Genomic DNA, 14,881 nt, shown 5'->3' with positions numbered 1-14,881 from the left:
TCTTTTGTAAATATTAGCATTTTTGATAATACTGGAATTCCCTCTATCATAAATATAAGGTCCCTTCACTTTGCTATGTGAAAACCGCCCACGTGAAGAATGTAATTTATTTAGACATGGGTTCATCTGGTCATCTTCTACACACAGTTCAGTTACAGTAAATATCCTCTAGAAAAACACTTTGATCCATAAAGTGACCATGTGTTTAACCTAAGAGAAAGAAATAGGGGGGTGTCACGTCATTTTTAAGGCTGTATGTTGGTTTACAGTGAGGTGTTACTTGCTTCAGAAAGGAAATGTTTTGCACAATATTGACCACATCAGCAGGAGAAAATTCAATTATGTCCAACCTTGAGAACAACTTCGGTCAAGACTTAGCTAAAACTGTGGAGCCACTACACACTGAGCCTTTTGATTACCATGAATTATGCTCTGTACGTGGACGACAGTGCTGCTTTTCATTAGCCAAATACACTCTCCACACACACAGACTCGGGGAAAATAGGTAGGCACACTATTTTAGTGAGCCGAGCAGTAGAGAAACCTTTCAGGACAAACAGGTTGCGAGGCAGCGTGTTGACTTATAATAATATGTACTGTATAAAGCCAACAATGACAGCATCCAGGTTAACATCTGTACTGTTTGTGTAGAAAAAGCCTTTCCCCTACTACTCTGACAAATGTGTGGGTATGGTGATAGGTGACAATTCAACTAGATTTCAATATTAAAGGGTTTGCTTGACATGGCGGGGAGGAGAAAGGTGCCTGGTTGTTTTCTAAATGATCTGATGTCTTCCTCATCTTTACTCTTGAGGCCTGACATATACCTTTCTTGCCATCATGGACCCACAAAGGATGAATATATATCTCTATATGAGAGGCTGGTAGGGTTAGGATCATACTTAATAGGACAGTGCACAGTCATGCAAGAAAGTAAGAAAGATGTTTTCATCTGAAGCAATCTGACCTCATGAGCTGTCCTAGACGCAGTTGTGAAAGTGAGAAGATGCAAGAAATGACTATTTCCTCTATGAATAGTTCAGAAAGAATAACACAACCTCTAACAATGTCAACACACACAATTTGTTTCAGCAACCTGTTGAAAATGTGCCGGTTACTGGGTGTACTTGGGCCTACCTGCTGTAGACCAGACAGTCCATATGATTTATTTCTTTATCCGATCTGTGTCTTCTGTAGTCCTCCCATAGGTCTTTGATGGCAGTGACAGACAAAATGAAAACCACTGGAGCCAGTGCAAGTTCTGGTTGAAATGCGTTGACAACTGGAACAAAATTCAGCAATGCAATGAAAACGAAGTAAACATTGGCGAACCTATGGAACTGTTCGAAAAGGTTCTTCGGTAGGAAAGACAGCAGAGTGTATTTGGTCGTTTTAATCTTATTGTTTGCATAGTGTCGGTTTGGATTGTCCTCTCCCTTCGCGTGGTCATACAGTATGTTTGCGTGGACAGTCCTCGTTTTGTTCTCCTTGTTTTTCTTCTTTCTTTGTTTTTTGACTTTTGAACCTTTGACCATCCCGGCTTCTTCAGTCTCCCGCGCCATAGCCCGTTCTGCCTCAAACTTTCCCAGAGTTTTTGGGGTGTTTTTTTTTTTTTTTTGGTTTTCGTGTCCTTTTCTGAAACAAGAAAGTGCTATGTTATCATTCTTTTACCATGTGAAGAATGAGTTCATCATTCTTCTTTTTTTCCCCAATCAAACAAACATTTCCTTTTCATCCATGTCGACTCCTCTTTCGCTAGTCAGAGGAAAACTTTTGCTTGTTTGGCTTCTCCTTTTTTCCTATTGCTGGAAAAGGATGCTGAAATAGTGCGGAGTAGCATAACTTCGACTTTCAACAGCTTGGCGGACGATTTCTAAAGCATGCGGATCGACTTCCTGGTTGTAGTCTTTGGGGCCTGTGTGTGCGTGGAGCGGCGGACGCGCGCAGGTTCAGCGCAAACAGGACGTTCGTCAGCGGGTGATGGGTCGCACTTTTTTACGAAATCTGACCCGCAGGCCCCTCCTCGATCCAACCTGGGGTTTTTTGTGTCTCCAAGTGCCACGCGGTATTATTGGGTTCACACTGTCCTACAGGAAGTCAAATATCAAAATTCAATGTTTTCACACAACTGATACATTTTTTATATAAGACAGGCGACCTGATGAGAGATAAAGTGTGTCAGACCAGTTAAATCGGGTTATTTCTTTTTTTTTTATGTGTTGGGGTTTGCCTAAGGAAAATATGGAGACCTACCAAGTTCAATAATTATTATTAATAATAGTAATAGTAGTGGTATTTCAAATATTGAAACTCAAAGATCTTTTATTTGATCTGTTCTGTGATCCATTATTTCATTTAAAATTCCATCAATTGCTTCTTGTTAATGCTCCCTGATTGACATTGACTTTTGACCTTATTAATTCATGCTTGCAGCAAAGTATACTGAAACTTTACAGAAATTTTACATAGAAACACTGAATCCATAAAAGAGCACATTTGGACATGTGGACAGGACAAAGTACAAAGAAAGGAATTAAAAGATCAGCAGAATAGAATTTTAAAATATTCAGGCAGATCCAGGCAGAGTATTACACTGAACTGTCTAGCCCACTATTGTGATACCAGATAATCTTATCAGCATAGATCCTATATGAGAGAAGAAATACTAATCACATTGTATACATAGTTTACTTCAATTTGACTTTTGCCCCTTTAAAAAAAACAAACAAACATTGAACTCACAAAACAACATTACCCTGTTAGTTTCCAAAGGGGAAAAACAGCAGTGATTAAAAAAGTAAGGGATGGCCACTTCTTTTTTCAGCAGAGAGGCACAACCTGATTTAGGTTTTTGCCTTATTGTTTACTCAGTGCAGTATGTGGCTTTTTGAGGCCAGATTCAGCCTGTTGTCTCGGATCCACCTCACTCTGGTCATTCATCATGGGGAAATTGAATTGTTCTCCATGCCAAGATGCCACGGAGTACAATCAACCATTAGTTTTTAGCCCAACAGCTGGATGGTCCTGGAGCAAATTGCTGTGGACGGCCCTGGGATAGGCCTTTGATTTATCTCCTCTGGGGCCACTGTTGGCTAAGTGGCCAGTCTGTCTCTGGAAGTGCTAATATTTCAGAACGTGTTCATGCCTTTGTAGATATCACAGGGCTCATGGGTAAATGGTGCTTTTTGTAATTGCTGGTCATTTTTGCCCTACAACATAATTGTATACTAAGGTTTGCTGGGACTTTGCTAATGGCATTTTATCAGAGGGAATATCCTTTTTTTTTTAGTATTTCTTTTCCCTGCAACACAATATTGTATACTAAGATTTGCATCCTGTTTTTTAATCTGTAAACAATATTTATTTTCCATTGCTATGCCAACAATACACAGATGTATCTACCTCTGAAACCCAGTGGCCTACATTTAGACTACTGTAACTCTCTTTATTCTGGCATCAGTCAAAGTCTCTTTCACGTCTCCAGCTCACAACACATGTAGCAGCTGGGATTTTAACTGGTACCAACAGACAAAATCACATCACTCCAGCTCAGGCATCTCTGATATCTGTTAGGTTTAGATTCATTTTAAGATTTAACTGATCACCTTTGAAGCAGGTCTGGCTCCAAGCTCATTCATAGACCTTTTAACCCCTTGTGAGCCAGTGTGAAGCCTCAGATCCTCAGGCAGCACCTTCTCACTTCAAAATAAAGGTGACCGGCCTTTTGCCTTCAGATCCAAAGGCTTTGGAACGATCTGCCGGAGGAGCTTAGGCCAGCAGAATCAGTATCAGCTTTAATTTACTTCTTAAAACTTTATTTTATCGCCTTGCTTTTATGTGATGTAACCTATTATTTACTATATTGTTTTCATTCTCTATACTTTTCCTTTTGTGTTCTGGTGCCTTCTTATTTTACTTGTTTTATTTTATGAGTTTGATTTTTCCTTTTATTTGATCGTTAAAGCCCTTTGTAAACTGTGTTTTAAAAAAGGGCTATACCCATTTATTATTATTGTCATTATTATTAGTGGTAGTAGTAGTACTAAAAGTTATTTTTTACCCAGTGGTGTGCAGAGGCTCTCTTCGAGGCAAACTTTTACAAGTTTGGTTTGGGACGTACTCCCTGTGAAAACTGCATTGTTTCTGATTAATTTAAAGAGAAGAATAATGCTTTTCTACCACTGATAACAGCTTTAAGTTTACATTTTGAATGTAAAGTTCTTGCCATATAACTGTGGCAAAATTACAGAAGGCTTGCCCTTCAAACTGATCATTTTATTGCCCTTTGACCCTCATGGATTTTGATTCAGATGATTACGTATAGGTCACTTTGGAAATATCTGTAATGTTTTCATGTGCACTTGCTCCACCTGACCCCACCCCCACCTCCTGCCCTCGTTAATTATCCTGCCTGCACCTCAGTATCTCTCTTGATAACGCAACAATGGATTATGGCAAATCTTTTCAAAAGTTTATTATAGCCTCTTATCATAGTTATATTTTGCCTATCTATGAAAGATAACAAATATAGTAAATTATTATACATTCTAGATATTATACATAAATGTATTGCATAATATATTGATGATATTATAGAAAATGGTAACATTTTGCATCATAATGCAATTGATACAGTGAAAATGGCTAGTTGGTTCCCCTTTGATTCCCCTTTTGACTGTAATTGCATAGATAACATACATAACATAATAATATAAATGTCAATAGCTGGTGACTATCTACTCAGATATTATCAGAGGAAGAACTTCCTTCTTGTCCTCTTGTGAACATTAATGTGATCAGTATCCATCTTCATCTCCTCTGTGAAGATGAGCAGGCCATTCTAGCCTCGCTACTTCCCCCCTCAGCCCCTCAGTTGATGACAAAATCATGGGACAGCCCAATGTATCACTGTATGTATATCTTCACCTGCTTCGGGAATTTGCATCATGGATGTGTGTTTATTTATTTGACTCACCATACTGTTGATACACATGCGGAGGCAGGACTGAGTGGGAAAACATACTCGCAGGCCACACACTCATCCCTCAGATTTCTATCCAAACTACTGATTTTTAGACGGTCAGTAAACTGTTATATTTTTGTGATAAAAACTGGAGGCATTACTTGCAAGATATCTGTGTCCTGTACAGTGTAAGTCCTTAGACGACCCGTGTGATTCTTGATTAATTTGATAAATTGCTTCCACAGCCCTTTCCATAAGGCTACAGAATAAAGCTTAATTGCAAAAATGCACATTATTTTAAGACCAAATTGAGCTGAGAAATATGACCGTAGAAAAGATGACACATGGGACATCCAGTTGCCTCAGAGGACTGGGATGTGTGCAATGATGGTGCAAGATTGAGGTTTCAAATCCAACTCCTGGGTAGACCCTAGCATTAATTTAATGTGATAGTTTTTCCTGATGCTTGACTGATGGTTTGAGGTTTATCGCATTTGGGAGACATATCTCTAGTTCTGTTTTTACAAACAAAATTTCAATAACTAGCCATTCCCGAGAGCAAGTTGGAAATATACTGTTGTTCTCTATTGAGATGTGAAGTAAAGTAATTTCTGCAGTAGCGCTTAATAGTTTTGAACAGCATCAAAGATTTTTGAAGCAGAAGACACATACACACATATAGATGATGTCTGTCTTGTCTAAAACTCTTATAAACGATCTACGTCCTATTTCCTATAGACATTCAAGTTTTTTTCTAAGTTTAAAATATAAATGTACCGCAGTGTGCTTGAATACTGGTAGTGTGCAGTCTTGCTTTGCTCAATAGATCAGAGTGAGTCTATTTGAGAAGATCGCCTCAAATGCACCTCTAATCAGGCAGTGATAAAGTCCACCAAAAAGAGTCTGGTTGCTATTAAAGAAAAAGTGTGATTTGATGTTTACATTTCCCTCCACTGTTAGGATAAATATTGGCCGAGGAACTTCCCCCAGGAGTTAAGATATCACAGTGGGACTGAAAGCCCCGATGAGGAGTGTATAAGAGACGACATGTAGACAAACTACAGTGAGCAGGTCTGAGGTTAACAGAAGACGCAGCTGCAGCTCCTCCCTGTTCAGACAGAAAGCAACCTGCCAGAAGAGGGCATGATACTCCAATCAGTGTGTACTTGGTGCTTCACTTCTCCCCTTGCAATGTCGAAACTATGTGTCGGTGCGGACACACATGCATGCGTACATGCGTGTGTATGTGTGTGTGTGTGTGTGTTTGTTTTTCTGAGTGGGTGTAGAGAAGGGAATGTAATAAATGGGTGTAGGTGTGAGTGCTTGTGTTTATGTGGCCTCTTCCTTCACAGCTTTTTCACTCTTTCTTTAATTGTGTTTTTCAGTCCCAGATTGCATTATGTGGAGCTCAATAGACTCAGTAAGAAGACTTTCTGATGGACCACACTGTCACAATGTGAATATGAACTGAAGAGCACTTGCATAAGAGTATTCAGGTCACACCGAGTATTAATGCATTGGCATTTCCCCCCCACCATCAAGCCTCATCACAGAAGCAGTCAGAACATGCACAATTCACAGTTTTTCACTCATGGAACATTTGACTTTGACAAATTAAGAGGCTTAGAGATGAATTATTTGCCTAGAAGGACTCGGAAATCAGACAATGTCTGTAAGACAGAGAATAGCATGCTCCTGTTGCCTAGAGACAGTGAGATGTTTGGCACCTCGGTGTGTCTGAAGTGATCTGCAGGTGCTAAGAAACCCTGAGAAACCCTGAGAAAGCCATAAATGTGAACGTCAAGACAGATCTTAGGCCACATTTTTTTCAAATCTGATGACAAAATGTGCCAACTTATTGGGGAGGAAGGAGGAGCCAAATGCCTACAGCTGGGGTCCTTTGACTGAAATTAATTTCTGCCATCTTTCTAGCTGCTCTCTTATCCTGAATCTGGGTGTGTAAAACATTTTTGACACCCGGAAGAGGTTATAGGACAAAGTAGGTCTTGAATAAATGGACCCTTATTTCATTAGTAGCCACAGAAACACATCCTTGTTAGACCTTGACCTCAAAATATCTAGACCAGCTTATGAAGAAATTGAACCAAATATGAAATACACAGTCTTCACAATCTCCAAAGTCTTGTGTCCAGTAGTTACACATCATTTTGGATCTGTCATTTTTGTTTTTAATTCATATAAGCATCTAAAAATATCACAGTCCAGTTTTACCAGCTAAACAAAATAGAGCAAGTTAGATTGATAAGGACAGACATACAGGTGAAAGGGTCTGAATTAGCATCCCTCTCACTGACTGCAGCTCACCTTTTTTTCCCCCCCAACTACTCATAATGTATCTATGGGATGGATATTATCTTTGTCACATGGATAAGCAATGACTGCCTAGCCCACAGATTTCCAGGCGAGCCAGGAGTAAACCTGCTGATTCTGTTGAAGTTGCAGATCAATCTGCTGGAATGATGTACAGCGGCTCTGGACCATTGTAACAAAGGTAATCAGTTACTGCAGATGACATCCATAACCCAGGCAAAATACTCTTCTGGTGCAGAAACAGGAACAGCAGAGCAATAATAAAGATCCCTCGCGTGTTTAACGACCTTATACAGCCTTAGATGTGGTGATTCTGCTTCTTGCTGTTGACCAGGTTCATGTCAACAGAAAGACTCTGTATGTGCAAATATATGCTGGCAGCAATACTTTCATTTAAAGATTTTAAATCTGCTTCTCAAGCACCTTGAATAATTGCCACCAGAGAGGCACTATGTCATGTATCAATAAGTATATGTAATTTACAATGCTGCAGTGTTTGAGTGTGGCCTTGGCCTCAGGCAGGTCTTAGTCTCGAGACTTGCTCTGTCTCAGACTGCCTCAGACCTAATTCATGTTGTTCTCATTCTTTGTTTTGTATAGGACATATTTATATTATAGATCTTGTACTTTGTTCAACACCAAAAAAATCAATAACAATTATTTGAAAATCATGAGATACACTCTCTCAATTGTTCTTTCTGTTATTATGTGGAGAGAAAAAACCACATATATTTGCATAGTAGTTTCATATTACTCTCAAATAAGACTTGACTCAAAATTACATATACAATGCATTTTCATGTCATATTGCAGAACACTTTGAAACTGTCTTCTTTTCCTGCACTTTTCTTCTCTGGTTGGCTGCTCTTTTGTGTGGTCTGTTGACTGTTTGTTTAGCTCTGCATCCAAGCCATTGCCTGCTAGCTAGCCCAGAAGCCACATTTTTCACCACTGTGTACAGTCATGTGACAGTGTCATCATATTTGCCATTTGGAAATTTTGAACCTCTGCTTACTGGATTTTGGAGAGTGTTTGTGTGTTTTTGTATGTTGCTAAAGCATGCAAGATGGATTCCCTTCTACTGCCAGGAGCTCACTGGGAGGAAACTTTATGTTCTCATACTATATGAAAAGAAGTTCACAGAATCTAGGATGATAGTGCTGCCAACTGTAAGTCAGCTCACTGTCTGACCTAGTAGCAGCACTTGAAGAGTCTGTCTGGCAGAGACACAGAGACTACTACCATCCTCTGGGATAGTAGTTGCTCCTTCCATACCAACACATGCAGGCTGGTGCTCGGGCCTCCAGCTCCACACCCATTCACCCTGCCTCATGGAAGCAGGTATTAGTAAGAGGAAAGAGGATAGTTAGCTGTAGGAGGAGCATGTCAGGGGTCAAACCTCCACCACCGACCCAGACAAACCATTTGCCCCCTAAAATGCAATCTATTCAATTGCTCAGAGAAAATCATCGGGCAAAGAGTCCTGCAGCCAGTTGCCCTCCACTGACCTGGGATCCATACCTGCTGCCTCCTCTACTGCTGCTGCTGCACTGGCTGTTACTAGGAGACCTGAAGGACCCCAGTAACCACACAAACCTGACAACTGGTGCCTGATTGGACCGGCCACCCACCTACGCCCCCACAGACTGCACTTCTGCCTCCTCCATCAACCAGTCCTCAGGATGTTGATTATGAAAGACATCAAGATTAGAGAGCAACGTTGGACAACATCCAGAGTGCTCCAAGATTATCGGACATTGGCTCCAATGAGCCAAGCAGCAGTTAGAAGTCCTCCAGGCAGATTTCACACAACTGCTAACTGAGCTGAATGCAACACTGAAGTGAGTACTGACCTATTCCCACGCTTGGCTGAGGCTGTGGCTGTTTTAACCAACTTCTCCCATTCACAGCTGGATGAAAGCCAAATGTACCAAGATCAATCTGGAATTCCTTAAAAGTTTCTTTTTTATTTTTTATTTTTCTCTGGAACCACAAATATTTCTACAAAAGAGGTGCCATCACAACATCACCAGGCACATATGGACGATTGGGACAGTCCATGCCCTTACTATAAGTGAATTTCTTCCTCTCAGCAATAAATCTGAAATCCTATAGTCAAAAGGCTTTAGTCTTCATTCATAAATATAGTAATAGTATCCCGGAGTTACCTTGGCCCTAACCTTGGTCACTGCTGATCCTCCTATATCTATCCAGGGACATGGACTGTCAGCCTCTGTTTTTTGGCCCTTTTAAAATTCATGTTCGTGTTACTTTAAGATGTGTTCAGAGTCTCTACCCTATGTTTAGGCCCTTGACTGTTAAAATCAGGCCAACTCTTGACAACCTAGTTCATATAAACTGTTTTCCTGTTCCTCAATCTGTTGCCTTAAATAAGTGTGGCCTTTTGAATGTAGGGTCAATATCAAACAAACTGTTTATCTTTCAGGATCTGATTAATAACAGGATCTGTTTTAATAACCTAGAATTTTATCATGATTACTGAAACCTGAGTCACGTTTCTATAATTTCTCGTAACCAGGGTCCACATCTCACCCTTATTGCTGTCTTTGTTTTTGCTGCTGTCCTCTTCTTTTCTAGTGTAACTTTGTTTCTATACAAATAAAGTTATTATAAAGTTATTACTGTGGATATGACCTAAACATATATACATATACATATAACCCTATTCCTGGAGCATTGATTTTGGTTTTTGCATGTCATTTGAGTACTTCATCAAGACACTGAACAGGCTGATTGTTTGTATTCTAATAACTTCTAATAACATCTTCTGTATTCTAATAACTAAGAATTAAATTCTAATAACTTAATTTGATATGATGCAAAGTAGCAGGAAAAAATGTCAGAATTCCTATTAAAATTCCTAAAATCATCTCCCTTGGAATCTTGTCACAAACTATTAGGCATCCATTGCTTCATAATTTGTGACATTTACTGCTATAATTTCTTGAGTGAGCAAGTGAGCAAGATGATCAGCCATGCCATCTTCAAGGATTTCAAGTTCCACCAAAAAAAGATGTTGGTCCCTTATAGTGGCAGAGTTACCTGTTTGTATAGTGCATCTTGACTGACTCCTAATGGAGAAATACTACATGGTTTAGTGAGAATAGATAAAACACAGGTTAGGGAATAAATGAAGGGTCATATTGTATAATGCCCCTTTTAACTGTGTTCATAATGTGCATGTAAGAAAGCACAAATGAGAATGTGACTTCTGTCTCTCATTTGGGGGGTTTAAGTTAATCGGGGCACCTAGAATTATAAGCCCAGCACACACACCGGTTTCTAAAAAGAAGGAGAAATTGATTAGAAGGCAGTGATGGAGCAAAGGGTGAGCAATACCAGTGGGTGTTAAATGAGAGGCAGATCTAGGTCATGGACGCTGTTTCGAACTCCCTCCAGTAGCGGAGACAGTATCACAAACACAATGGAGTCCTTCCCCCAAACCATGACTAAATTAGATTGTTGTTATTGTGCTACTGATTGCTTGATGGTTTCAGTGTGGGCCTAAGAGAATGATTGGGAAAATATATCATCTGCTGTTAACATCAAGAGTGACTTTTTATCACTTTCTGACAATACTGATGTATGTCAAGAGAGGTGTGTGCCTTGATACTACAGTACAAACCCCCAAGACATAATCAGAAAAGGATATTTTTTGATTATGTAAACCAGACAGATTGCTGCCCATGCATTTGACACAGAGCAATACCACTATAATTAGTTAAATGAAAGCTAAAAATGGTAAATAATCTTCACGTATGAATGAATTTACAGCTTGTGACAGCCAAACCTGCCTATGGAATAGCACAGACGTCAGCCGATCAAAGCCTAAAAGGCGGAGGCAGTGTCAGCCACATCCGTTAAAAGCCATATTAAATCAAGGCTATATGGAGGAGAAATACTAGTGGCCAAAAGGAGAAAATCAATACAGCTGAATTCATTTTAAAGCAGGAAGTGAAACACTCAGTGTACCATCTGCTTTCTCACTCTCTGATTATCTGATAGTGGCTTTTTGGAGACTATATTACCTCCCACCATGATCTCCTCTACCCAGCTCTCGCTAAGACACAAAATATTATAAAATCGTAATATGGTGACCTTCATTATAAGGAGATAAGCATGCAAAGCTTCCCCCGTTATCATAGGCATTGAGTGCATCCAAGCTGATGTCAAAGTAATATAGATTGATTGGTTTCTGATTTATAGCTGATGTTCATCACACTGACCCTGAAAGAAAATCTATGGCCCCATTCCAGTAGAGACACCCTTTAGATTAAGATGTCATTCTTTTTTGAATTTGCCACGTTACTTTGAGTATGCTGCAGATACAGCTACAGTATCGCTTCCATAGATTTACACTATGCAAAATGTGGAAGAGTAGGTGAGGTAACTAATTAGTTGATTGCCATATTTGAATGCTTTACCACACCCAGGAATATAAAAAATAATATAGATGAGAGAAGTGGAATTTTTGTGGAATCCTGGCCACAGTATTATAGTTACTAGGTGCTTGGGAGTATTTCTACAAGAGCTGGGCTTTGCGTGTTCATTGGTTCATTCTTTCGTTCGTGTGTAATACTTTTTGCAATGCGCAGTGCTTAAGGGAATTACAGTATGCGCTCTTTAGGCCTAAGAGACCATAAGGGAACTATAGTGTGCACTTAGCCACGCAAAAGATGTTCTCCACAGCCTGTCCAAACTCCTCCCTCACCTGGGCTTTTGCTTCTGCAACTACAGCAGCTGCAGCCTTTTTTTTTTTTTTTGCCTGTCAGTGCCTCTGTGCTGAATCAGGAGTCCTCCGTGCCAAACAGACCCTCTCCCACAGGTTCTTGAGTTGCCACCTTGACAGGCACCGACCGTCTTTTGGCCGTGGCTCCTAGCAGCCGCTTCCATGAAAGAGGTTTTGAACAGGGTCCATTCAAACTCCATGTCCCCGTCCTCCTCTGGGATACAGGAGAAGCTCATTCAGAGTCATTATGAACACAGTCTTCCACCAGCACACCCTCAGACTCTGGTGGACTCTGATTAATAGCACCACATTAACTTGAATAAAGCCAGATACCTCTTCTGGGGGTTATAGCTGTACTGGTATGCATTTTTGGCAAATGTAAAGTGCAGCAGCATCAAGTGAAAGCCTGGATTATTGTGATGTTATCCATTGGAAACTACGCTGCCAGAAGCCAGTACAAAGAATTTAGAGTCTGATTGGTGCGTAATGAGAAAGCACATTGACTGAACATTTCTCCTGAGAGTTTATGAAGTGGATACTGGTCTGCTTAATTAAAGAACCATCTTGCCATTTGGATGTAGATGAGTTTAAAATTAGTATCTCCCTTAGCTATGACTGAGCACCCTCTGTTTCCATTAATTTAAAATTCTGCACCTCAGAGAGCGAGGAGTGATGTGACACAAACAGGGGAGTAGAGACTGGGAACTGTGCAGTCTTAAAGACTAGCCATTTGTTTAGAGACATTTTTGTCAGATAAAAATGACTTTGATACCTAAGAGACGGAAAGTCTAGACTGAGAAAATAAACAAGACCTGACACACTGTTTCAGTGTTTATTAGAGTTACAAGGAATATAGATGATTATAACCGATTATTATTATCAGTGACATTTGTTTAAGAAAATAACAAAATACAGGACTCAGAAAAATTCTAATGTGATAATACTTGCACATGTAAGGTTTGCGCATAGTTTCTTTTTTCATTAAAACCTATACTGGTTAATTATTCACAGTGCTTCTGTTTTGTTATTACTGTTGATCCATAGCACTTGAAAAACACCAGTCACTCTCTGCTGTGCATGATCTGGTTATCAAAGGATTTAGTTGACTGCCTCCTGAATGTATAATGCATTTGGAAGTTCTCTGTGCAGAAGCCCAAATAAATCAAAGTAATTAACTCAATAATTGATTTGATAAATTTTCCCACAAAATGGAGACATTTTTGCTAAATCTGCAGAAGTGCGCAGCTGGAGGGGCTTGGGGAAATCACGCGTAGAAAGATCTTGCATAAACAATTGGCACATTCTGCCAGAGGGTAAGTCACTTTTAATTACACCACACAGGAATCTAGAGCCACAATATGACCCTTTAATCAACGATTCAGTGGTGGATACATGCCAGTCAGATGTGAAAATCAAGACAGAAACAGGGAGACACCTCTTTTCAAGCAGATAATGATTCTCAAAACTGATTTGTCCAAAAATGGCCTCCTCTCCTTATTTCCACTGCAAGATATACACAACCTACATTTATCAGCAATCTGTAATACTAACGGGAAGTTAGAATGAGAGAGAAAGAGTAGGAGAGAGAGAGAGAGAGAGAGAGAGAGAGAGAGAGAGAGCGAGAGATCACAGCCTACAGCTACAGATAGCCTACTTGCTTTATTTATTTATTTTTTTGTACCTGTTCTGTATGACGACCTTCACATGTTCACAAATTGTTCCTCTCTGCATGACCCCACTTATAAAAAAAACATCCAGCAATCACCTAACTGCTTCTATGTATGAATGGAAAAATACATACAGAGAATAACATTGAGAACCAAATGCTACATGCAGTGAATTAACTACTCAGCCAGCAGATGCATTGAAAGGTTAATGTTAATTTCTGTTTTCACATGAAAAAAAAAAATCGGCAAGGAGAAATTGATTTCCATGACGTTGTTGAATGACTTAAATTAATATTTAATTCCAAATTAACAGCAGCTTGTGCTTGGGCAAGTATTGATCCCATAGACATGAGGAAGAGTTATGGCACCCAAATCGTTAAAAATTATTTTGCCATCCTCGCTCTGCTGACCCGTAGGTGCAGGGCAAGTGGGAAGCATTAGGCGGTGTAGTGAGTTTCTCTATCCAGGCTGAGGTAAGACAGAGAGGGAGACATTTTCTCCACATCAGTCCAGAGCAGCAACATTTGACCCTGGAGGCATAAACGCTGAGAACATTGCCGCTCTACACCACCAACACCGAAGTGACTAATTGTGATCCAGAATGTCCAGCGAAATATATCACTCCACAATTGATCTGTTAACGAGGTTTGTGAATTTCACCCGCTAGCTGTGTGTTGTAATAATAATGCATTATTGACTTTGCAAGCTCGTGCCCGTATTTTCTAAATTTTTAAGAGATCCTATACAGTGCTGATTAATTCCCAAGTATCAAGTTAAAGAATCTCATTGTGAATTTGTTTTTTTCAACCTGTCAGTGATTGTCAATAGCAGAACTGAAATGACACATGTCAGAGTGCACTGGAATGTGTGACTGAAATATTTTCACTTACAGGTGAAGAATGAACACATCCTAGGTATTTGACCTCACCACACTGCAATAAATTGATGGACAACATGCATTTGGCCTTGCAATAGTGGAAGTATTCGACCACACAGAAAACCCATTCTATTGCTTTTCTATCTTTATGTTTCTTTAGAGCAACAGTAACTGGGATGAAGAATGCTGTCGTTAATTAAACTCTGAGGAGAGAATTATATTGGATATAGAACCTAAATACTCCGGAGATGGATTTGTATAATTGTATGAGTGCTATTGACATGTCTGCCTCT

At 39.7% G+C, this 14,881-nt stretch overlaps 1 protein-coding gene across 1 annotated transcript in view; it reads right to left on the bottom strand.

Moving 5' to 3' along the window:
• Positions 1-1,711, bottom strand: part of atp10a (ATPase phospholipid transporting 10A) — a 29,630-nt gene extending 27,919 nt beyond the window's left edge. The window contains exon 1 of the mRNA XM_071923459.2: positions 1,138-1,711. Within this exon, the coding sequence (XP_071779560.1) occupies positions 1,138-1,562 (425 nt within the window). The 5' untranslated portion in view covers positions 1,563-1,711. The remainder of the gene's footprint in view (positions 1-1,137) is intronic.
• Positions 1,712-14,881: the final 13,170 nt, after the last annotated feature.

Source organism: Centroberyx gerrardi, chromosome 9 (genome assembly GCF_048128805.1).
Source record: "Centroberyx gerrardi isolate f3 chromosome 9, fCenGer3.hap1.cur.20231027, whole genome shotgun sequence".
NCBI lineage: Eukaryota > Metazoa > Chordata > Actinopteri > Beryciformes > Berycidae > Centroberyx > Centroberyx gerrardi.
Note: the sequence above shows the minus strand (reverse complement) of the source record. Positions and strands in the feature narration are given on the sequence as shown.